This window comes from Nerophis lumbriciformis, linkage group LG20, assembly GCF_033978685.3.
Source record: "Nerophis lumbriciformis linkage group LG20, RoL_Nlum_v2.1, whole genome shotgun sequence".
Taxonomy (NCBI): Eukaryota; Metazoa; Chordata; class Actinopteri; order Syngnathiformes; family Syngnathidae; genus Nerophis; species Nerophis lumbriciformis.
In genome coordinates this window covers 13,335,823-13,362,061 of record NC_084567.2, presented here as the reverse complement: position 1 = coordinate 13,362,061, position 26,239 = coordinate 13,335,823, and the positions used below count along the sequence as shown (strand labels likewise).

At 40.0% G+C, this 26,239-nt stretch overlaps 1 protein-coding gene across 2 annotated transcripts; it reads right to left on the bottom strand.

Annotated features, from left to right (window-relative positions):
• Nucleotides 1–794: 794 nt before the first annotated feature.
• ydjc (YdjC chitooligosaccharide deacetylase homolog) lies at nucleotides 795–24,852 on the bottom strand. 2 transcript variants are annotated; one of them, XM_061981030.1, is made up of 8 exons: nucleotides 24,760–24,852; nucleotides 20,063–20,184; nucleotides 16,795–16,970; nucleotides 15,267–15,426; nucleotides 13,733–13,832; nucleotides 11,480–11,657; nucleotides 4,645–4,943; nucleotides 795–1,710 (listed from the first exon to the last, which is right to left on the bottom strand). In XM_061981030.1, exons 3-7 carry the CDS (start codon nucleotides 16,956–16,958, stop codon nucleotides 4,649–4,651), a joined length of 897 nt encoding a protein of 298 aa, XP_061837014.1. In that variant the 5' UTR covers nucleotides 16,959–16,970; nucleotides 20,063–20,184; nucleotides 24,760–24,852; the 3' UTR covers nucleotides 795–1,710; nucleotides 4,645–4,648. The 2 variants fall into 2 exon arrangements, with proteins under 2 accessions (XP_061837014.1, XP_061837013.1); XM_061981029.1 differs by having other exon boundaries at nucleotides 795–1,621.
• Nucleotides 24,853–26,239: the final 1,387 nt, after the last annotated feature.

Sequence of the window (26,239 nt, the reverse complement as noted above, 5' to 3'; positions counted from 1 at the left end):
CATCTTAGATGAGCTCGGGCCCAGCGAAGCAGGCGGCGTTTCTGGGTGTTGTTGATAAACGGCTTTCGCTTTGCATAGTAGAGTTTTAACTTGCACTTACAGATGTAGCAAGTACATATATACGTACTGTATAAACAGTATATACATATGTATATACACGTGTATATATATATATATATATATATATATATATATATATATATATATATATATATATATATATATATATATATATATATATATATATATATATATATATACATACATATATATATATATATATATATATATATATATATATATACGTGTATATATATAAATATATAGATATATATGTATATATATACATATATATGTATATATATATATATATATATAGATATATATATACACGTGTATATACATATGTATATACTGTATATACAGTACGTATATATATATATGTATATATATATGTACGTATATATATATGTATGTATATATATATATATATATATATAAATAAATATATACACACATATATATATACTGTATATGTATGTGTATATATTTATATATATACACATATATATATATACGTATATATATATGTCTAATATTTGGAATCAAGCCAAGCAGCTGTGTGCGCATCTACATGTCTACATGTTACGTATGTACATGTTGCATATCTACATGTTATGTATCTACATGTTACGTATCTACATGTTACGTTTCCACATGTCATGCATCTATCTACATGTCATGTATCTACATGTTATGTATCTACATGTTATGTATCTACATCTGCACAACAAGGGAGCTAGCTAACTTACTAGAGTAGTAGTGAGAATGTCAACGTGTTGGCTGAGTGACATCAGTGAGTGAGTGGGCGAGTAAAGAGAGAGAGAGGTAGCGAGTGCACTGCGCAGTAGAGTGATGAACGGGTCCGGTTGTGTCCTGCACAACTAACAATAAAGCAAACAGAATGTCACAAATCGGCGGCCTCGAATTCTGACCGGAAAGCGGAGCTGAGCAGACTCATTGTAAAGTGAAGGGTGTTACCCCTGACGAAAACATCGACCCTGAAGGGAACATCTGCCCTGTGCTCCTCGACGACAGTCTGCACCGGAGCCAAACAGCAGGGCAGGTGTAACAACTACATTATTACCTGTCACTCTTTATAACTCCTTGTGCAGATCTGAATGTCCATTATTGAAATGTTGACCTAAGTTTGAAGCAAAGGTGCTAATACTAATTGAAGTTATTGAAAAAAGTAAAACTAGAATAAAACTCCATGTGGTACATACAGCAATATATCAATAAAAAAATGCAATAACATTCATGTTCATTATTGTATGATTTATTTATATGATACATGACTTAAGGGCCACCATGTAAATGTTTTTGTTTTTTTTCCACAGTTGTAATGTTCCACACCAAAGAACACGTACTAAAAAGAAGAACTGACTTCATGGACGGCCGAGATATTTATTAATCATATTTATCCCACAATGGGGAAATGATCCAGTTTTTACTGTACATACAGTAAGAAGTAAGAGTCATTTAGATCCTCATTTCAGTCATTTGAAGTGCTTCTCTCCAAATATGAACGCAGTATGGGACAGTCCTGATCTTCTGCTTCCTGGAAGCAAACGTTACTCGATGATGAATTTTGCACAAAAGGTGTGCACGCCTACGACTGCACGCTCTTTGATTCCATGCAGACCTTTGCTGAAATGAAAAGAGTTGATTTTGTTCCTGATGAACGTCCACTCCATCTTGACAGAACCAAAGAGATGTTTGCACATGTATTCAAAGAGAAAAAGTGTGACGTTCACATGCTGTCCATGTATTCTGGTCCTACTTGAGATGCTTCTGCTCCTTCATTGGAGTTCAGCTGTGTTGGACTGACTCAACTGATTGGACTTGATTAGGAGAGGCACACACCTGTCTATAGAAGACCTTCCAGCTCACAAATGAGAATCATGAGGTCCAAAGAACTGAGGAACGGCCCAAGGATCTCAGAGACGGAATTGCGGAAAGGCACTGATCTGGTCAAGGTTACAAAATAAGCCTCCTAAGAGCACAGTGGCCTCCATGGCCTTCTTCAGTGGAAGAAGTTTGGGAGGACTACAACTCTTCTTAGACCAGGCCGTCCAGCCAAACTGAGCAATGGTGGAAGAAGAGCCTTGGTGAGAGAGGTCAAGAAGAAACTTCCTGGCCTTAATTCTAGGAAGTACAGTATGTATGGAGAAACCCAGCTGCCTGATATGCATGTCACAGCAAATGAGAATCATGAGGTCCAAGGAAAAGAGGAACTGCCCAAGGATCTCAGAGACAGAATTGCAGCAAGGCACAGATCTGGCCAAGGTTACAAAAGAAGCTTCCTAAGAGCACAGTGGCCTCCGTGATCCTTCAATGGAAGAAGTTTGGGAGGACCACGACTCTTCCTAGACCTGGCCGTCCAGCCAAACTGAGCAATAGTGGGAGAAGAGCCTTGGTGAGAGAGGTCAAGAAGAACCAAAGATCCCTGTGGCTGAGCTCCAGAGATGCAGTAGGGAGATGGAGAAAGTTCCACAAAGTCAACTATCACTGCAGCCAGTCGAGGCTTTATGGCACAGTGGCCCGACCGAAGCCTCTCCTCAGTGCAAGACATATGAAAGCCCACATAGAGTTTGCCAAAAAACACATGAAGGACTCTCAGACTCTGAGGAATTAGATTATCTGGTGTGATGAGACCAAGATTGAACTTTCTGGCCTTACTCCTAGGCGGTTTGTCCGGAGAAAACCGCCTGCCCAATATGCATGTCACAGCAAATGAGAATCATGAGGTCCAAGGAACTGAGGAACTGCCCAACGATCTCAGAGACAGAATTGCGGCAAGGCACAGATCTAGCCAAGGTTGCAAAAGAAGCTTTTAAGAGCACAGTGGCCTCTATGATCCTTCAGTGGAAGAAGTTTAGCAGGACCACAACTCTTCCTAGACCTGGCCGTCCAGCCAAACTGAGCAATGGTGGGAGAAGAGTCTTGGTGAGAGAGGTCAAGAAGAACCAAAGATCCCTGTGGCTGAGCTCCAGAGATGCAGTAGGGAGATGGAGAAAGTTCCACAAAGTTAACTATCACTGCAGCCAGTCGGGGCTTTATGGCACAGTGGCCCGACCAAAGCCTCTCCTCCTCAGTGTAAGACTTATGAAAGCCCACATAGAGTTTGCCAAAAAAACACATGAAGGACTCTCAGACTCTGAGGAATTAGATTATCTAGTCTGATGAGACCAAGATTGAACTTTCTGGCCTTAATTCTAGGCGTTATGTCTGGAGAAAACCATCTGCCCAATACAATCCCAACAGTGAAACATGGTGGTGGCAGCATCATGCTATGGGGGTGTTTGTCAGTTGCAGAGACAGCACGACTGATTTCGATCAAAGGAAAGGTGAATGCGGCCAAGTACAGAGAAATCCTGGAAGACAACCTATTCCAGAGTGCTCAGGACCTCAGACTAGACCCAAGGTTCACCTTCCAACAAGACATTGACCCTAAGCACACAGCTAAAATAACAAAGGCGTGGCTTCAGAACCATTTTTCACTGGCCCAACCAGAGCCCTGACCTAAACCCAACATCCACCAACGTTCCCAAGAAGACTCATGGCTGTACTCAAAAGGTGCAAATACTCAGTACTCAGCAAAGTACTCAATACTTATGAGCACTTTTCTTTGGAATAACTCCGCAAACATTTCTACATTTCTCTTTTGTTCTGTCAAGATGGCTGCTGAGAAATAAAATCCACTCTTTTCATTTTTGCAAATGTCTGCAACCAAACAAAGACTCAAACATTTAAAGGAGTCTGAGCAATTTCCATAGCTACTGTACATACACAAGTACAGTAGACCTTGTAAACATTGGTAGCACACTCTTAGTGCACTTAAAGATGGACGACTGCTAAATAACTTTTCCAAACTTTAGAAGAGTGAAATATGATACATATTAGACTTACTGTAAATGTGTATAAAATATGATATAAATATTACTGTAAATATGTATGGAAGATGATATAAATATTACTATAAATGTGTATGAAAGATGATATAAATATTACTGTAAGTGTGTAAGATGATATAAATATTACTGTAAGTGTGTATGAAAGATGATATAAATATTACTGTGTGTAAGATGATATAAATATTACTGTAAGTGTGTATGAAAGATGATATAAATATTACTGTGTGTAAGATGATATAAATATTACTGTAAGTGTGTATGAAAGATGATATAAATATTACTGTAAGTGTGTAAGATGATATAAATATTACTGTAAGTGTGTATGAAAGATGATATAAATATTACTGTGTGTAAGATGATATAAATATTACTGTAAGTGTGTATGTAAGATGATATAAATATTACTGTATGTAAAATGATATAAATATTACTTTAAGTGTGTATGAAAGATGATATAAATATTACTGTAAGTATGTAAGATGATATAAATATTACTGTAAATGTGTATGAAAGATGATATAAATATTACTGTAAGTGTGTATGTAAGATGATATAAATATTACTGTAAATGTGTATGTAAGATGATATGAATATTACTGTAAATGTGTGTGTAAGATGATATAAATATTACTGTAAGTGTGTAAGATGATATAAATATGAGACTTACGGTATCAAAGATCCTTAAAAGTGCAGATGTGCACACGCTGGTGCAGAAAGAAGGCCATCAGAGAAGGATCCAGGAGGACGTTGAGTTCGTGTCGCCTCTCCTCCGACTGGGAGAAGTCATCGGGTCCTTGGCCACAGCCGCCCTCTGGGGGCTGACTGGGGTATCCCGGGTGCACCATCAGTTCAGCTGTGACCACCTGCTGGGCACAGGTGGAGGTCACATGACCCAGCGCTCGCTGCAGGTTGCACACGGACATGTGCTGTCCCACTGTGCTCAGGCCCAGGTAGACTTCTGGCCACCTGTGGACGTCCAACAGATTGTCAGCCAGAAGCCATAACCTCATTAATTTAATCATTTTCATCATCTCATTCATCATAACCTCATTAATAATGATCTCATTCATCATAACCTCATTAATAATGATCTCATTCATCATAACCTCATTAATAACTATCATCACACCCTCATTAATAATTATCATCAATCATCAAAACCTCATTAATAATCATCATCTCATTCATCATGACCTCATTAATAATTATCATCTCTTCATCATAACCTCATTAATAACTATCATCACACCCTCATTAATAATTATCATCAATCATCAAAACCTCATTAATAATCATCATCTCATTCATCGTAACCTCTTTAATAATTATCATCTCATTCATCATAACCTCATTAAAAATGATCATCATCTCATTCATCATAACCTCATTAATAATTATTATCAATCATCATCACCTTTTAATAACTATCATCTCATTCATCATAACTTCATTAATAATTATCATCTCATTCATAACTTCATTAATAATTATCATCTCGTTCATAACCTCATTAACAATTATCATCATCTCATTCATCATAACCTCATTAATTATCATTTCATTCATCATAACCTCAATAATTATCATCATCATATATATACATATATATATATATATATATATATATATATATATATATATATATATATATATATATATATATATATATATATATATATATATATATATATATACATATCCATCCATCCATTTTCTACCGCTTGTCCCTTTTTGGGGTCGCGGGGGGTGCTGGAGCCTATCTCAGCTGCATTCGGGTGGAAGGCGGGGTACACCCTGGACAAGTCACCACCTCATCATAGGGCCAACACAGATAGACAGACAACATTCACACTCACATTCACACACTAGGGCCAATTTAGTGTTGCCAATCAACCTATCCCCAGGTGCATGTCTTTGGAGGTGGGAGGAAGCCGGAGTACCCGGAGGGAACCCACGCAGTCACGGGGAGAACATGCAAACTCCACACAGAAAGATCCCGAGCCCGAGTAATTGAAACCAAAATGTATTTAGATACTTTTCTAAATAAAGGTGACCACAAAAAATGGCATCATTGCTGCCACCAACGTTCCCTCTAAGGTGCGTGCCTGCACAATTGCGCACTGCTGGCGCGTCCTCTGCGCACAGCAAATCTCAAAATGAAACCCAACCTGAACTGTAAACAAAATAAACATAAATATTTGTTCTGTAGGATTTTGCAATGCGACTGTGAGTGACAGGTGACGACAAGCGGCCCTAACAGATAAAACAATAACCGTCAACACTGTTCATTGTGACGTCTTTCGAGACACACACACACACAGCAGGCCTAGACAGGAGGAGGACAGAGTGTAGGTACACAGAACATAAGAGGGTCAAATGTGCGAGAAAATGAGAGCAGACAGTGTTGACAAGCAATGTTGCAACCTTGTGTGGGAACCGCAGGTGCAGAAACACAAAAGAAGAATCCCTGTGGGATGCAGAAACTGACAGAGAAATTCTCGGTGCAACGTTCATATTGTTCTTACTCAGCCAGCGTTTGTGGGTCTAATGGACCCGTTGCATTTTGTGGCTTTTAATGCCTCACAATCAAACACTTTTATGTTAAAATGCTGAACAGATGTTTATTGGGATAAGGTAAACATCTGTTCAGTATTTTAACATAAAAGTGTTTGATTGTGAGGCATTAAAAGCCACAAAATGCAACGGGTCCATCAGACCCACAAACACTGGCTGAGTAACAACAATATGAACGTTACATAAGGGTTTTAACTGTGCTCTAAAGTAAGCTTGTATTTACTAATATTGCTATTATACCGTCAACTTAAACACTTTTGAGGGCTTTAGTACACTCAAAAACATATCGTGTCTCGCAAGAAATCTGTACACTTTTTCATCATGACAGGACACACGGAAATCATCAAAGACCTCATACAGTAAGACGCTCAGGTTGTCGGCCATTTTTGGGATATTTGGTCTCGTTGAATTTTTCATCAGGCCGATATTATCGGCCGATAAATGCTTCAAAAATGTAATATCGGAAATTATCGGTATCGGTTTCAAAAAGTAAAATTAATGACTTTTTAAAACGCCGCTGTACGGAGCGGCACACGGACGTAGGGGGAAGTACAGAGCAGATGCGTCTCCCAGTCAGCAGCCCCTCCCCTCTCCCACACACAAACACGAGTTGACGACTGCAGCATGAGAGGTTTACTGGCGACGCTTGATGACCTCATCAAACCGCCGCGAGCGGAGCATAACAACAACAAGAGTGTGTTGTTGCCGGTGCTGTAGCCGTGGCTAACAAGCTAGCTCGCTCGGTGACTGACTAACAACACCATGTCTATGGTTTGGGATTATTATAAAGTGTGTCTGACGGATAAAAAACTGGCAATTTGCAAAGTTGGTTATGCGAGAAGGAACCAAGACGTCTTCCTTTAATACGAGCAAGTTGATCTCCCACCTCTTCAAGAACCATAAAGAGATACAAGATGAATACAAGCAGAAGATGGATGAAAAGCAAACACCGAAAAAAAGTAGTACCACACAGTTGTCGCTTGAAGACTCCGCAGAGAAAAAACAAAAATACAACAAAAAACACCCCAGGGCGAAAGCTCACGTTGTGGTCAGGGACAACGCACGCAGTATGGCAAAAGCTACGTTTTTTTTTTGATTGAAACTTTTATTAGTAGATTGCACAGTACAGTACATATTCCGTACAATTGACCACTAAATGGTAACACCCCAATAAGTTTTTCAACTTGTTTAAGTCGGGGTCCACGTTAATCAATTCATGGTAAAGTTCATGGTGGAGTTTGGTGTGGCTAGTCTGCCCTGCATGGCGCACACTCTGCAGCTTGCAGTGAACGGAGGTGCCCTGTCTCAACGCAGCATTTCAGAAGCTCTGGCTGACTGCTAGGCCACTTCAAGCACTCACCACTCGCTTGCAGCACATTTGTGTTACTCATACAAATACGTTAGAGCAGGCCAGATTAAGCCCAGTTTATAATTTCCTGTTATACAGTATGCCAGGCAGTCTTGCACTGAAGGAGGACTATGTTATTGTTTACTTTATTACTCTAGTATACGCTGGACTGAAGCTGTGTGGCTTCATTGTTTTTGTAGCTATTGTTTTGAGGCATGTTTAAAAAAAAAAATAAATAATGCATTTTGTGAAAGTCAAAGTATAGTATTTCCCATAGTTGTAGTGGGTATCAGGATTATCTCAGGGAGAGCATGTCCCAAATTCCAAGCTGTTGTTTTGAGGCATGTTAAAAAAAAAAGCACTTTTTGACTTCAATGATAAATACGGCAGTGCCATGTTGGCACTTTTTTCCATAACTTGAGTTGAAGTTGTTCTCTTATTTTGGAAAATCTTGTTACTTTGTTTATTGCATCCAGCGGGGCATCACAACAAAATTAGGCATAATAATGTGTTAATTCCACAACTGTATATATCGGTATCGGTTGATATCGGAATCGGTAATTAAGCGTTGGACAATATCGGAATATCGGATATCGGCAAAAAAGCCATTATCGGACATCTCTATTTTTCATAGTTTTTTGTTATAATTTGTGACCTGTTTAGTTTGACTATAGAATGTGTCGCGGGCCAATACAAATTGAGCTGCAGGCCGCAAATGGCCCCCGGGCCGCACTTTGGACACCACTGCCTTAGTACAAAACGTCTATCTAGCAAAACTGGTCATTTTGTACCGTACAAACTGGGCCAAGACCAACTCCTTGTCGTCTGTCATATCAGCCACTGATGTGTTTAGGGACACGCAAAAAGTGGGACAACTCCAACACTACAGCCAGGTTGTTACACTGTGACTCCTCAATCAGATGTGTACTTATTCTACTGTCATTTATAAATATTAATCATGGAATGCTCATAAAAAGATATATTTTACAGACAGAAAGTTACAGGAATGTATACACTCTATTCCATGCTTACATCTCATTGTGCAACATGTGAATGTTTTAAGGGGATTTAAATGAGACCTCGGAAAGTGATACAAAATATTTCCAAAGTAGGACCCCCAAACCAGACAGGCTGGTACATAGCTCATGAAAAACACAATTTTTTTTGTTATTTTCATTGGAAGTCACTTAAATGAGAAAATAATCCCATGAAAATGACAACACTTGTACGCTTCTCTGAGTTTCTGCTCCGCCATCTTTCTCCTGTAGCTTCGAGGGAGGGACTATGCCCCCCCCCCCCCCCCCCCCCCCCCGACGTGGCGGACAATTCCAAGGCACAAAAGCAAGGAGGGAGGGCAAAAGCCAGGGTGGGGGAGGGGTATTCCAATTGAGTATCCATCCGTCCATTTTCACTTTTTGAACATTGGGTGCACATTTAAAAATCCTACGATAATAATGATCATTTTGGTCGCAGTAATAGTGATGAGAAATGTTCACACCCTGACCTCCCTATGTACTAGGGTTGTACTGATACCAGTATCAGTGGTATCGTTACAAGTACCAAATGTATTTCGATACTTTTCTAAATGAAGGGGACCACAAAAAATGGTATTTTTGGCTTTATTTTAACAAAAAATCTTACGGTACATTAAACATATGTTTCTTATTGTAATGGAAGAACAATTTTGTCCTTAAATAAAATAGTGAACATACTAGACAACTTGTCTTTTAGTAGTAAGTAAACAAACAAAGGCTCTTATTTAGTCTGCTGATATATGCAGTTACATATTGTGTCATTTTATTTTGTCAACATTATTCATCTACTTGTTCATTTCCTGTTAATATCCGCTTTCTTCCTGTTTCAACATGTTTTATCTACACTTCGGTTCAAATGTAATAATCACTTATTGTTCAAAATAATTGTTTCTAAATTATCACAAAAACTTTGTGTTACATTGAGTGCCCGGTGAGAAGCAACGGCTGTCTTTGAAACCTACCAAGAGTAAGGCTCGTAAAACTCCACTGTGTAGGGGGGAAGCAAGATGAAGGTGTTCCTGTTTCTTTCATGTATTATAATCTAACAGAAAGATATTGTCTGACCCTTTTTCAACTGTTTTACGAACGTCTTTTTGAACTGTTTTACGAACCTCTTTTTGAACTCGTTTATGACCTTTTCTGTGAAGTGTTTACGACCTTTTCTTTTGAACTGTTCTGTAACCAAAGACAACGCTGTTTACGACCCACTTCCCTTTTGGAAACAGCTGTGGTCATGTGGTCAGAGAAAGTCAAATAAAGGAGGAGTTGTACAATCTTTCGCCAGAGCGTGCTGACTTGTACAGTGTTCAGGCGACTCTCCTCAATATTGAGCCAAATTGAATTCTCTCTCTGTTTAATTCTTTGCCTCTTGTCTTGTTTAATAAATGTCATCAGTGTTTGAACCTGACACTTATTCTTCTGTTGTTTGGATACTTTACATTAGTTTTGGATGGTCCCACAAATTTAGGTATCGATCCGATACCAAGTAGTTCAAAGTCCTCATGTTTCCAGGGACGTATTTCCTGAGTTTATAAACATAATATGAATTTTATTTTAAAACGGAAAAAATATTTTGTGATGATAAAAACTATGGATGTAATCATATTAGTATCGAGTAGATACACTATTGTACTTGGTATCATTACAGTGGATGTCAGGTGTAGATCCACCCATTTGTTTACAAGGGGTGCTAGCTTGCGGTTGTATTCTCCTACGGTGTGTAGTGAAGCATGTTTAGCTATTCCTCGTCCTCCAGTGATAATGTTACGTAACGTACTTTATTTGTCGCCATGGAGGCAAGGATTAGTGGTTTAGAAGTAGCTAAAACACTGCCGACTGCGGATGGGTGTTAGCTGCTAGCTAGCTAGCCATTAAAGCACCTCTTCCTGAGACCGTTTCAGTGTTATAACTTCACCTTTATCGTTAGTTTTTAGGCCAAAATGTGTCCGTTCTCCCTTTGCTGTCTACACACCGTGTCTGCTAGTAAGTACTCGGGGTGTGTGCGCTGCCGAACATGCTCCTCTGCTTGTAAAACCAGCAATGTCACGACGTGACGACCGGTACTTTTCAAACAGAGTATAGTACCGTTTTTTAATTCATTAGTACTGTGATACTATACTAGTACCGGTATACCGTGCAACCCTAATGTGTACCCTAGGCTCCATCCAGAAACCTACACTCAGAGAAAGCTGGCTAACTGCTGATCCCCAGAGCACAGGAAGTCTGCAGGTGTTCGGGTTCCCGTACTCTGTAATGTTCTCCCAGTAACAGCTAGAGATGTCACCTCAGTAGAATCATTGAAGTCCCATTTTATGTAGCCTCGCTTTGAAAAAGACTATGTTTTAGACCAGCTGACCTGCCGCTTCTCTTTTCTGCCCCCCCCCCCATGATCATGAAAGTCATATTTAATGGTAACACCCACTTGGCGGCCATTGCTCACCCACCCATGAATGATCTGAATCATCAATATATAATGTTGATTATTATTTGGGCCATAATGGTCCAGCCCTAAGGAGCTCAGGGTCCCTTGAAGAAAAGCCTCCCACCTGATGCCAAAGCGCTTGAAGACGGGGATGGAGTCCAGGGCGTCCTTCTCCACCTGGGCGTAGAAGCTGTGAAGGTGTGCTGGCAGCCACGTGCAGCTCTGCAGAGCAGGCTCCACTGGAACGCGGGTGTAGACGATCCTGTGCTCGGCCAGGACCTGGGCAAACACCTCACGCACCTCTGCACACACACACACACACACACACACACGCACACACACCTCCATGAATAAGGCCGTCATCAAAGACTAAGGAGCTGCTGGTAGATCTGAGGAGAAGGAAGGCACCAGTGACCCCTGTTTCCATCCGTGGGGTCCATGCGGACCGTACAGACCGTAACTACCGAGGAGTCCACACTGACAATGAACTAGACTGGTCTAAGAAGACACGATACAAAACTAAGTTTGTAAATTGTATTATTTATATTCACATGGTTTCTTATGGAGAAATGTGCTTCCCTATACAAACTTTTTCATTGACAAACCCTGTTCAAGAAATTTGTAAACTGTATTATTTATGTTTACATTGTTTCTTATGGACAAATGTGCTTCTCTATACAAACTTTTCCATTGACAAACGCTGTTCAAGAAGTTTGTAAACTGTATTATTTATGTTTACATTGTTTCTTATGGAGAAATGTGCTTCCCTTTACAAACTTTTCCATTGACAAACCCTGTTCAAGAAGTGTGTAAACTGTATTATTTATATTCACATGGTTTCTTATGGAGAAATGTGCTTCCCTATACAAACTTTTTCATTGACAAACCCTGTTCAAGAAATTTGTAAACTGTATTATTTATATTCACATGCTTTATCATGGAGAAATGTGCTTCCCTATACAAACTTTTCCATTGACAAACCCTGTTCAATAAGTGTGTAAACTGTATTATTTATATTTACATTGTTTCTTAAGGAAAAATGTGCTTCCCTTTACAAACTTTTCCATTGACAAACCCTGCTCAAGAAGTTTGTAAATTGTATTATTTATATTCACATGGTTTCTTATGGATACTTGTGCTTCCTTATACAGACTTTTCCATTGAAAAACCCTGTTCAGGACTTTTGTAAACTGTATTATTTACATTTACATTGTTTCTTATGGAGAAATGTGCTTCCCTATATAAACTTTTCCATGGACAAACCCTGTTCAAGATGTTTGTAAACTGTATTATTTACATTTATATTGTTTCTTAAGGAGAAATGGGCTTCCCTATACAAACTTTTCCATGGACAAACCCTGTTCAAGAAGTTTGTAAACTGTATTATTTATGTTTACATTGTTTCTTATGGAGAAATGTGCTTCCCTATACAAACGTTTCCATGGACAAACCCTGTTCAAGAAGTTTGTAAACTGTATTATTTATGTTTACATTGTTTCTTATGGAGAAATGTGCTTCCCTATACAAACGTTTCCATGGACAAAACCTGTTCAAGACGTTTGTAAACTGTATTATTTACATTTATATTGTTTCTTATGGAGAAATGTGCTTCCCTATACAAACTTTTCCATGGACAAACCCTGTTCAAGACGTTTGTAAACTGTATTATTTACATTTATATTGTTTCTTATGGAGAAATGGGCTTCTCTATACAAACTTTTCCATGGACAAACCCTGTTCAAGAAGTTTGTAAACTGTATTATTTACATTTATATTGTTTCTTATGGAGAAATGTTCTTCCCTATACAAACTTTTCCATGGACAAACCCTGTTCAAGAAGTTTGTAAACTGTATTATTTATGTTTACATTGTTTCTTATAGAGAAATGTGCTTCCCTATACAAATTTTTCCATGGACAAACCCTGTTCAAGAAGTTTGTAAACTGTATTATTTATATTTACATTGTTTCTTCCATCCTGTTTCTTATGGAGAAATGTGCTCCCCTATACAAACTTTTCCAATGACAAACCCTGTTCAATAAGTTTGTCAAATGTACTATTTATATTTACGTGTCACTTTGTTCAAATACTTGTGTGCTGACCATGGCTCTTACAGCCCTGAGTACATGTGTGTGTACATACTGTATGTGTGTGTGTACAAATGTGTGTGCATACGTGTGTACAGTACATACAGCATGTGTGTATATGTGTGTGTACAGTACATATGTGTGTACAGTACATGTGTACACAAGTGTGTACAGTAAATGTGTGTACATATGTGAGTACATGTGTGTAGAGTACATGTGCGTATTACCTGGCAGTACATGTGCATGTACATAAGTGTGTAGAGTACACGTTTGTGTACATGTGCGTATTACCTGGCAGTACATGTACATGCTGATGTCCATCCATGTGATGAGGCAGGTGACCTGTCAGTTCTTTGAACAGCCTCACCTGCGCTCTCAACTCCTGCTTTACCTGCGCGCGCGCTCACACACACACACACACACACACACACACACACACACACACACACACACACACACACACACACACACACACACACACTCACACACACACACACACACACACACGTGTGTCACTTGTGCAGATAGAGACTTGACCTACATTTGATGACCTTGAAGAGTAATGCCAGGAACATTAGTGGTACTATAAGGTTATCAATATGATATTTAATATGAATATAAATATCAATATGATGGTAAATATAAACATACATATCAATATGATAATACATATGAATATAAACAAATATGAATATGAATATGATGGTAAATATATTTATAAATATGAATATGGTGGTAAATATAAATATGAAGATGATGGTAAATATAAATATAAACATAAATATGAATATGATGGTAAATAATAATATGATGATAAATATATAAATGATGATAAATATGAATATGATGATAAATATAATTATAAATATGAATATGATGGTAAATACAAATATGATGATGAATATGAAAATGATGATAAATATGAAAATGATGATAAATATAAATATGATGGAAAATATAGATATGATAGTAAATATAAATATGGTGATAAATATGAACATGATGGTAAATTCAAGTATGATGGTAAATATAAAAAAGATGATAAATATAAATACGATGATAAATATAGTACAAACTAATATGATGATAGGTATGGTGATAAATATGAATATTATGATAAATATTAAAATGATGATAAATATAAATATGATAAATATGAAAATGATGATAAATATAAATATGGTGGTAAATATAAATATGATAGTAAATATGAATATGATGATATATATAATAAAATGAATATGATGATAAATGATACTAATTAATATGATGATAAATATGAATATTATGATAAATATGGTGATACATATTATTATGATAACTATGAATATGATTATAAAAATAGTGAAAAATGTGATGATAAATATGAATATGTTGATAAAAATGAATAAGATGATAGGTATGATGATAAATATGGTGATAAATATGAATTTGAGGATAAATATGCTCAATATGAATGATGTGATAAATATGGTGATAAATATAAATATGATCAATATTATCAATATGAATATGATGATGAATACGATTATAAATATGAATATGATGGTAAATATGATGGTAAATATGATACGTATGATCAATATGATGATAAATATGATAAGTATTAATATGATAGTAAATATGATCAATATGACTATGATGTAAATATGATGATAAATATGATAACTATAATGGTAAATATGATAAATATGATGATCAATATGATAACTATGATGGTAAATATGATAAATATGATGATCAATATGATGATAAATATGATGGTAAATATGATAAATATGATGATAAATATGATGAATATGCGGGGGGGTGTTGCTGGCAGCACCTGTTCCATGCTGAGCTGCTGTTTCTGCAGGGCCTGGCGGAAGCCCATCTTGCCGTGGAAGAAGCCGCACTGGTTGGTGAGGGTGGAGGTCCTCCTTAGACTGGCACACACTGGGATGCCCTCCGTCAGGTTGGCATGGAGACCGACTGGGATGCTGTGTCTGACGAGGACAAGCTGACTTTTATTCTGCTGCCTGCAAACACTGGCCATGCATTTGAAACACCTGTATCCTTTAGTGGTGTGGAATATTTGATCCAGTGAAAGGACTGGACAGTTCCACTCCTCAATGCTTCGATAACACGCAGGATTCTCACAGGAACGAGGAAAAAACTACACTGGTACCTACTAATGATTGTGTGATTAGCTGTGGTGTAGCGCCTATTAGCCTATATAGCCTAGCATGTTCAGGGTTTGCCCTAGACTGCCGAGATACCTGTGGTGGCGGGGGCGTGGCCACTGTGACATCATTGAGAAATTTGCATAATTTACTATGATGATATTTGTTTTTTTAAATAGGCTAAACAAAATGTATACATACATTTAAAACAAATCTGCTATTATCAATTAGTATTAACATTTTTTTTTTTTTTATTGTTTTGCCATATTTTCAATTGTTGCTGCTTTTTGTACAAGGTACTTTGTTGAGATTTGTTCAAGTGTTTCCAGACTTTGAATGTAATCTTCTTCTGGTGTTAATATAGGATGTACTAAAATAATACATACATTCTATAATGTATTATAGAATGTACTATAATAATATATGCATTCTATAATGCATTATAGAATGTACTATAATCATATATATATGCTATGTTTTATAGAATGTACTATAATAATATATACATTCTTTAATGTATTATAGAATGTACTATAATAATATATACATTCTATAATGTATTATAGAATGTACTATAATAATATATACATTATATAATGTATTATAGAATGTACTATGATATATACATTCTATAATGTATTGTAGAATGTACTATGATAATATATACATTCTATAATGTATTGTAGAATGTACTATAATAATATATACATTCTATAATGTATTATAGAACCACTTAGCACAGGAATCATAAACTAGGACACAAGAATGCCAACGTAACTGTTGCAAATGCAAACAATGAAGCCAGACAGAGTGTGGCGAGCAACGTGAATAAATAGCTCTCTGATTAGTGCTCGACAATAACCAGAGGCAGGTGAACCCAATTAATACCCATGGATACCAAAAGAAACCCAGAGGTGCACAAAACAGGAACTAAGGGAGTCCAAAACTAACAGAACATAACTAAACAAAACATGATCCGGGCCAGGGATCATGACAAATAGACTACATTAAAGGTCGTATTGTGAGTGGTAGACAATAATAATATATAAATAGAGTACATTAAAGGTTGTATTGTGAGTGGTAGACAATACTACATAAAGAGAGTACACTAAAGGTCGTAATGTGAGTGGGAGACAACAATAATACAAAAATAGAGTACATTAAAGGTGGTATTATTTGTAATAAAAGTACCTTTTGGCCAAATCGGAGGCATGCTTGGCAGCACAGGCATTGACCAGCAGGGACACGGTGGAGACGCTCCCTGCCAGGAAGCAGTCCACGATGCCCTGGTTCCTCTGGGGACAGTAGCCAAAGTCATCTCCTGTCACCACCAGCTTGATTCTGGGCTGTGGCATATTGGCACACCTCTGTGCACACAGAGAGGACACCGGTGTAAAGATGGTAGGGACTACTTTTTTTATGACATTCAACAAGCTACGTTAACCAGCTAATGTTCTTCTTGTTAGCGGAGGACCTTTCACCTTTCATCCAATAGGATTCTTCACCTCCACGTTTAGGTGACTCATGATGATATGTACAATATACACACGGCAAGTATATATATAATGTTTTAACAGACACCTTCATAACAATATGTAATACATACAATTTACACACTGCAAGTATATATATATTGTAACAGACACCTTCATAACAATATGTAATATGTACAATATACACACCGCAAGTATATATATAATGTAACAGACACCTTCATAACAATATGTAATATGTACAATATACACACCGCAAGTATATATATAATGTAACAGACACCTTCATAACAATATGTAATATGTACAATATACACACCGCAAGTATATATATAATGTAGTAACAGACACCTTCATAACAATATGTAATATGTACAATATACACACTGCAAGTATATATATAATGTTATAACAGACACCTTCATAACAATATGTATCATGTACAATATACACACTGCAAGTATATATATAATGTAGTAACAGACACCTTCATAACAATATGTAATATGTACAATATACACACTGCAAGTATATATATAATGTAGTAACAGACACCTTCATAACAATATGTATCATGTACAATATACACACTGCAAGTATATATATAATGTAGTAACAGACACCTTCATAACAATATGTAATATGTACAATATACACACTGCAAGTATATATATAATGTAGTAACAGACACCTTCATAACAATATGTAATATGTACAATATACACATTGCAAGTATATATACATAATGCAGTAACAGACACCTTCATAACAATATGTAATATGGACAATATTTACCATATTTTGACACTTTTAATCGACCCCGAAGGGAATAAGCGGTAGAAAATGGATGGATGGATGGAATTATTGCTGGGACTGATTTCTTCCGTGCATTTATTTCCGTTTCCATAGCAGCAAACTTCCTACTTCCGGCAACAAACGCGAGTGTGCTCTACTCATGGCAGACTCGGTAACAGACAACGAAGACCACTATTTTTTGACAGATAAGGATTCACAACCGTATCTTTTTGAAGCGGAATATACTGAGGATGAACTGCTGCTTATAGAAGCGAGCACAAAGGAAGACATTGGAGCAGAAGGAAGCTGTAAGAGTGAGGTGAAAGTGACTTTGATGCTGGTAATGTAGATTGGGGCACAAGCTATTTCAAAATAAATGGAGTGCTTACCCAAATAAACTGGAAACAATATATTTCGGCCAACTGGACCAAACGGACAACTGATCATGATACACGCTGCACGTCATGCATGTTAGTACAACTACAGTACATACACTGTCTGGCTCACATTGAACACTAACAACTAAGTACTGGAACCTATAATTATTATGATCACTAATGACACAGGTGTGTGTTGTCTCACATTGTACACTAAGAACTGGAAAGTAGAATCATTCTGATTAATAATGACACAGGTGTGTGTAGTCTCATATTGCACACTAAGAACTGGAACATACAATAATTTTGAGCACTAATGACACAGCTGTGTATTGTCTCACATTGTACACTAAGAACTGGAACATAGAATCATTCTGATCCCTAATGACACATGTGTGTGTCGTTTCATATTGTACACTAAGTACTGGAACATAGAATCATTCTGATCACTAATGACAAAAGTGTGTGTTGTCTCACATTGCACACTAAGAACTGGAACATAGAATCATTCCGATCACTAATGACATAGGTGTGTGTTGTCTCACATTGTACACTGAAAACTGGAATATAGAATCAATCTGATCACTAATGACACAGGTGTGTGTTGTCTCACATTGCACACTAAGAACTGGAACATAGTATCATTCTGATCACTAATGACACAGGTCTGTGTTGTCTCACATTGTACACTAAGAACTGGAACATAGAACCATTCTGATCACTAATGACACAGGTGTGTGTTGTCTCACATTGTACACTAAGAACTGGAACATAGAACCATTCTGATCACTAATGACACAGGTGTGTGTTGTCTCACATTGTACACTAAGAACTGGAGCATAGAACAATTCTGATCACTAATGACACAGGTGTGTGTTGTCTCACATTGCACACTAAGAACTGGAACATAGTATCATTCTGATCACTAATGACACAGGTGTGTGTTGTCTCACATTGTACACTAAGAACTGGAACATAGAACCATTCTGATCACTAATGACACAGGTGTGTGTTGTCTCACATTGTACACTAAGAACTGGAACATAGAACCATTCTGATCACTAATGACACAGGTGTGTGTTGTCTCACATTGTACACTAAGAACTGGAACATAGAACAATTCTGATCACTAATGACACAGGTGTGTGTTGTCTCACATTGTACACTAAGAACTGGAGCATAGAACAATTCTGATCACTAATGACACAGGTGTGTGTTGTCTCACATTGTACACTAAGAACTGGAGCATAGAACAATTCTGATCACTAATGACACAGGTGTGTGTTGTCTCACATTGTATACTAAGAACTGGAACATAGAACCATTCTGATCACTAATGACACAGGTGTGTGTTGTCTCACATTGTATACTAAGAACTGGAACATAGAAACATTCTGATAACTAATGACACAGGTATGTGTAGTCTCATATTGCACACTAAGAACTGGAACATACAATCATTCTGATAACTAATGACACAGGTATGTGTAGTCTCATATTGCACACTAAGAACTGGAACATACAATCATTCTGATCACTAATGACACAGGTGTGTGTTTAGCCTTCTTACCAAGAAAGATCTGCATCTATGCATGCTATGTGGTGACGTCATATTGACCACGCCCTAAATGTCAGTGACCTGGATGACTACATGATGATGTCATATTGACCACGCCCTGAATGTCAGTGACTTGGATGACTACATGATGATGTCATATTGACCACGCCCTGAATGTCAGTGACCTGGATGACTAATGATGATGTGATATTGACCACGCCCTGAATGTCAGTGACCTGGATGCCTTCAGGGTCTTGCTTCCAGTCGGGAGAGGTGAGACTTGCCACACGCTGCAGGTGACAGGTGAGGACAGGAAGTGCTGCTCATCACCAGCATGGCGCCTCCAGGAACACACCACCTGTACCACAAATAGTCAAGGAACCGCTTTCAGTGTGTGTTTGTGTGTGGGTGTTTGTTTGATTGTTTGTGTGTGTGTCTGTCTGTCTGTGTGTGTGTCTGTTTGTGTGTGTGTCTGTCTGTCTGTGTGTGTGTCTGTTCGTGTATGTGTGTGTCTGTTTGTGTATGTGTGTGTCTGTTTGTGTGTGTGTGTGTGTGTTTAAATACTAATCTCACTCACCACTCACACCCTGTGTCGCTACGCTAACTTCCGGCTATCTCCGCTAACTTCCGGCTAGCTCTGCTAACTTCCTGCTAGCTCTGCTAACTTCCTGGTAGCGCAACTCATATCCTGCTAGGTCCACGAACTTCCTGGTAGTCCAGGTAACTTCCTGGTAGCTCTGCTAACTTCCTTTCCTGGTAGCTCAACTCACATCCTGGTAGCTCCGCTAACTTCCTGGTAGCCCAGGTAACTTCCTGGTAGCTCCGCTAACTTCCTGGTAGCTCTGCTAACTTCCTGGTAGCTCTGCTAACTTCCTTTCCTGGTAGCACAACTCACATCCTGGTAGCTCTGCTAACTTCCTTTCCTGGTAGCTCAACTCACATCCTGGTAGCTCCGCTAATTTCCTGGAAGTCCCGCTAACTTTGGTAGCTCCGCTAACTTCCTGGTAGCCTGGGTAACTTCCTGGTAGCTCCTCTAACTTCCTGGTAGCTCAGGTAACTTCCTGGTAGCTCGACTGACATTCTGGTAGCCCGGGTAACTTCCTGGTAGCTCAGGTAACTTCCTGGTAGCTCGACTGACATTCTGGTAGCCCGGGTAACTTCCTGGTAGCTCTGCTAAATTCCTGGTAGCTTTGTCAACTTCCGAGTAGCTTTGTCAACTTCCTGGTCTCTCCGCTAACTTCCTGGTAGCTCCGCTAACTTCCTGGAAGCCCTGCTAACTTCCTGAAAGCCCTGCTAACTTCCTGGTAGCTCAACTCACATTCTGGTAGCTAGGCTGACTTCCTGCTAGCTCCGCTAACTTCCTGGTAGCTCTGCTAACTTCCTGGTAGCTCAACTCACTTCCTGGTAACTCTGCTAACTTCCTGGTAGCTCAACTCACATCCTTGTAGCTCCGCTAACTTCCTGGTAGTCCTGCTAACTTTGGTAGCTCTGCTAACTTCCTGGAAGCCCTGCTAACTTCCTGAAAGCCCTGCTAACTTCCTGGTAGCTCAACTCACATTCTGGTAGCTAGGCTGACTTCCTGCTAGCTCCGCTAACTTCCTGGTAGCTCTGCTAACTTCCTGGTAGCTCAACTCACTTCCTGGTAACTCTGCTAACTTCCTGGTAGCTCAACTCACATCCTGGTAGCTCCGCTAACTTCCTGGTAGTCCTGCTAACTTTGGTAGCTCTGCTAACTTCCTGGTAGCCCGGGTAACTTCCTGGTTGCTCCGCTACCTTCCTGGTAGCTCAGGTAACTTCCTGGTAGCTTGACTGACATTCTGGTAGACCAGGTAACTTACTGGTAGCTCTGCTAACTTCCTGGTAGCTTTATCAACTTCCTGGTCTCTCCACTAACTTCCTGGTAGATCGGGTAACTTCCTGGTAGATCGGGTAACTTCCTGGTAGCGCTGCTAACTTCCTGGTAGCTTTGTCAACTTCCTGGTCTCTCCGCCAACTTCCTGGTAGATCGGGTAACTACCTGGTAGCGCTGCTAATTTCCTGGTAGCTTTGTCAACTTCCTGGTCTCTCCGCTAACTTTCTGGTAGCCCGGGTAACTTCCTGGTAGCTCCGCTAACTTCCTGGTAGCTTGACTGACATCCTGGTAGGCCGGGTACCTTCCTGGTAGACCTGGGAACTTCCTGGTAGCTCTGCTAACTTCCTGGTAGCTTTGTCAACTTCCGAGTCTCTCCGCTAAATTCCTGGTAGCCCTGTTAACTTCCTGGTAGCTCAACTCACATCCTGGTAGCTCTGCTAACTTCCTGGTAGTCCTGCTAACTTTGGTTGCTCCGCTAACTTCCTGGTAGCCCGGGTAACTTCCTGGTAGCTCCGCTAACTTCCTGGTAGCTCAGGTATCTTCCTGGTAGCTCGACTGACATCCTGGTAGCCCGGGTAACTTCCTGGTAGACCGGGTAACTTCCTGGTAGCTCTGCTAACTTCCTGGTAGTTTTGTCAGCTTCCTGGTCTCTCTACTAACTTCCTGGTAGCCTTGCTAACTTCCTGGTAGCTCGACTCACATTCTGGTAGCTCTGCTAACTTCCTGCTAGCTCCGCTAACTTCCTGGTAGCTCAACTCACATTCTGGTAGCTCTGCTATCTTCCTGGTAGTCCTGCTAACTTTGGTAGCTCTGCTATCTTCCTGGTAGCTCGGGGAACTTCCTGGTAGCTCCGCAAACTTCCTGGTAGCTCGACTGACATCCTGGTAGCCCGGGTAACTTCCTGGTAGACCGGGTAACTTCCTGGTAGCTCTGCTAAGTTCCTAGTAGTTTTGTCAACTTCCTGGTCTCTCCGCTAACTTCCTGGTAGCCTTGCTAACTTCCTGGTAGCTCGACTCACATTCTGGTAGCTAGGTTGACTTCCTGCTAGCTCTGCTAACTTCCTGCTAGCTCAACTCACATCCTGGTAGCTCTGCTAACTTCCTGCTAGCTCCGCTAACTTCCTGGTAGCTCAACTCACATTCTGGTAGCTCTGCTAACTTCCTGGTAGTCCTGCTAACTTTGGTAGCTCTGCTATCTTCCTGGTAGCTCGGGTAACTTCCTGGTAGCTCCGCAAACTTCCTGGTAGCTCGACTGACATCCTGGTAGCCCGGGTAACTTCCTGGTAGACCGGGTAACTTCCTGGTAGCTCTGCTAACTTCCTAGTAGTTTTGTCAACTTCCTGGTCTCTCCGCTAACTTCCTGGTAGCCTTGCTAACTTCCTGGTAGCTCGACTCACATTCTGGTAGCTAGGTTGACTTCCTGCTAGCTCTGCTAACTTCCTGCTAGCTCAACTCACATCCTGGTAGCTCTGCTATCTTCCTGTTAGCTCCGCTAACTTCCTGGTAGCTCAACTCACATCCTGGTAGCTCTGCTAACTTCCTGGTAGTCCTGCTAACTTTGGTAGCTCTGCTATCTTCCTGGTAGCTCGGGTAACTTCCTGGTATTTCCGCAAACTTCCTGGTAGCTCGACTGACATCCTGGTAACCCTGGTAACTTCCTGCTAGTCCTGCTAACTTTGGTAGCTCCGCTAAATTCCTGGTAGCCCAGGTAACTTCCTGGTAGCTCCGCTAACTTCCTGGTAGCTCAGGTATCTTCCTGGTAGCTCGACTGACATCCTGGTAGCCCGGGTAACTTCCTGGTAGACCGGGTAACTTCCTGGTAGCTCTGCTAACTTCCTGGTAGTTTTGTCAACTTCCTGGTCTCTCCGCTAACTTCCTGGTAGCCTTGCTAACTTCCTGGTAGCTCGACTCACATTCTGGTAGCTAGGATGACTTCCTGCTAGCTCTGCTAACTTCCTGCTAGCTCAACTCACATCCTGGTAGCTCTGCTAACTTCCTGGTAGTCCTGCTAACTTTGGTAGCTCCGCTAACTTCCTGGTAGCCCGGGTAACTTCCTGGTAGCTCCGCTAAATTCCTGGTAGCTCAGGTATCTTCCTGGTAGCTCGACTGACATCCTGGTAGCCTGGGTAACTTCCTGGTAGACTGGGTAACTTCCTGGTAGCTCTGCTAACTTCCTGGTAGTTTTGTCAACTTCCTGGTCTCTCCGCTAACTTCCTGGTAGCCCTGTTAACTTCCTGGTAGCTCGACTCACATTCTGGTAGGTAGGCTGACTTCCTGCTAGCGCCGCTAACTTTGTGTACAATTCACCAGTAATGACAAAATAAAACCAAACAATAACCTCCCACGCTCTAAAAACGTTCAAAAAACGATCACCGTCAAAGAAAATATAAATGTACAGCTTGAAATTATTTGCTTTTATTTTAGTGTTTTCACTCGCACATGTTATATTCCTTGTTTTATTAGTGTGTGTGTTATTTGTTACACCTTTATGTTTATGTTCGTTCTAATTTTATGAGATTACTTGATTATAGTTATTAGGACTGTTAAATGATACGGTTATTAAAATAAAGTTTTTATTGTTTTTTTTAACGCGCCACTCACATCCGGGTAGCTAAGCTCACATCCGGGTAGCTCGACCAACTTCCTGGTCGCTTAACCAACCCACGTTTCTTTCCGTGAACTAGTATGCAGTGTTGGCATTTTTCTTTTGTTGAATATTCCAAATATCTGCTTTTGATCCTCTGGCGTTTGTGTGACTCCAGCATTTTGGCATTAAAAATATATTTCAGTCGAATGATTGTCTTGTGTTTTTGGATCATTTGTGTTAAGACGTTACTGCGCGAATGTCCCTGTCGGCCACCGTAAGTAGAACACTGAACAAACAGACTTTAATTAACAACTGTGTAATTAACTTTATAGAATAAATGTAGTAATGACAAACGTGTCTTCAGCACAGTCCCGTTAGAGAAACAAATGCTCTCTTAAAAAGGTTTTAATTCGCTAGATTTCCTTTTTTGTCACTAATGAAGTTTAGAAGTGTGACATAATTTGTTCTATAAAGCGCTATTAAAGAAGCACGTACCTTTATTCAATGTATTTCCAAAGTTAGTCCATGAACTCGGCGTGAAGAACATGTTTATAAAAAGTGTTGACACTTCCTTCTTTGTCTTCTTCTTCTCTATTGCCGATGAGTCAAGCAGCAGGTGGTGCATGACCGCCACCCAGCGGTGGCATGGGCACACATTGACAATGGCGCCCAATGATATAAAAACAATAGCAGGTTCCATCCATCCATCCATTTTTTACCGCTTATTGCAGGTTGATTTTCCTAATTCTGCATCCCGACAATGTTACATTAGTACACATAGTGACATTGAAAACCTCGCTGTACCTGCAGCAGCCAAGAAGAACCATGTTTATTGAAATATTACAGGGGCTGTTTGCTGCATGTTTTCATTGTCCCACAGCACATTGACAAGAAAATGGGACATAAAAAGCAAAACAAGATGCAGTGTATTGAAATGATGATGATGTTCATGAAGAAGAATGCCTGGCGAAATGCAAACATGTTCAAACAAATCCATCATAACTACTTTATTCTTGCATGAGGCGTACACTGTCCTACAATCTGCACACACCCTACAACGTGACCATACTTTATAGCACAGCTCTCAAACTCATCTGCTCTGACACCTCCTTTCATGTGGCCCACCTCCTCCTTTCACGTGGCCCACCTCCTTTTATGTGACCCACCTCCTCCTTTCATGTGGACCACCACCTCCTTTCATGTGGCCCACCTCCTCCTTTCATGTGGCCCACCTCCTTTCATGTGACCCACCTCCTCCTTTCATGTGGACCACCACCTCCTTTCATGTGGCCCACCTCCTTTCATGTGACCCACCACCTCCTTTCATGCGTTACCCACCACCTTGTTTCATGTGGCCCACCTCCTTTCATGTGCACCACCTCCTTTCATGTGGCCCACCTCCTTTCATGTGGCCCACCTCCTTTCATGTGACCCACCACCTCCTTTCATGTGGCCCACCTCCTTTCATGTGACCCACCTCCTCCTTTCATGTGGCCCACCTCCTTTCATGTGACCCACCTCCTCCTTTCATGTGACCCACCACCTTGTTTCATGTGGCCCACCTCCTTTCATGTGACCCACCACATCCTTTCATGTGACCCACCACCTTGTTTCATGTGGCCCACCTCCTTTCATGTGACCCACCACCTACTTTCATGTGGCCCACATCCTTTCATGTGACCCACCTCCTTTCATGTGACCCACCACCTTGTTTCATGTGGCCTGGCCCACCTCCTTTCATGTGACCCACCACCTCCTTTCATGTTGCCCACCTCCTTTCATGTGACCCACCACCTCCTTTCATGTGGCCCACCTCCTTTCATGTGACCCACCTCCTTTCATGTGACCCACCACCTCCTTTCATGTGGCCCACCTCCTTTCATGTGACTCACCACCTCCTTTCATGTGGCCCACCTCCTTTCATGTGGCCCCACCACCTCCTTTCATGTGGCCACCACCTCCTTTCATGTGGACC

Bases quoted from the DNA above. Each gene is read 5' to 3' on its own strand.
- ydjc (XM_061981030.1), bottom strand. From the start codon at position 16,958: ATGCCACAGCCCAGAATCAAGCTGGTGGTGACAGGAGATGACTTTGGC. The intron at 15,427-16,794 runs GTACTTTTATTA...TGTCCTCGTCAG, and splicing joins GCCTCCGATTTGGCCAAAAG to ACACAGCATCCCAGTCGGTC. The intron at 4,944-11,479 runs GTGGGAGGCTTT...GGACGTCCACAG, and splicing joins TTCAAGCGCTTTGGCATCAG to GTGGCCAGAAGTCTACCTGG.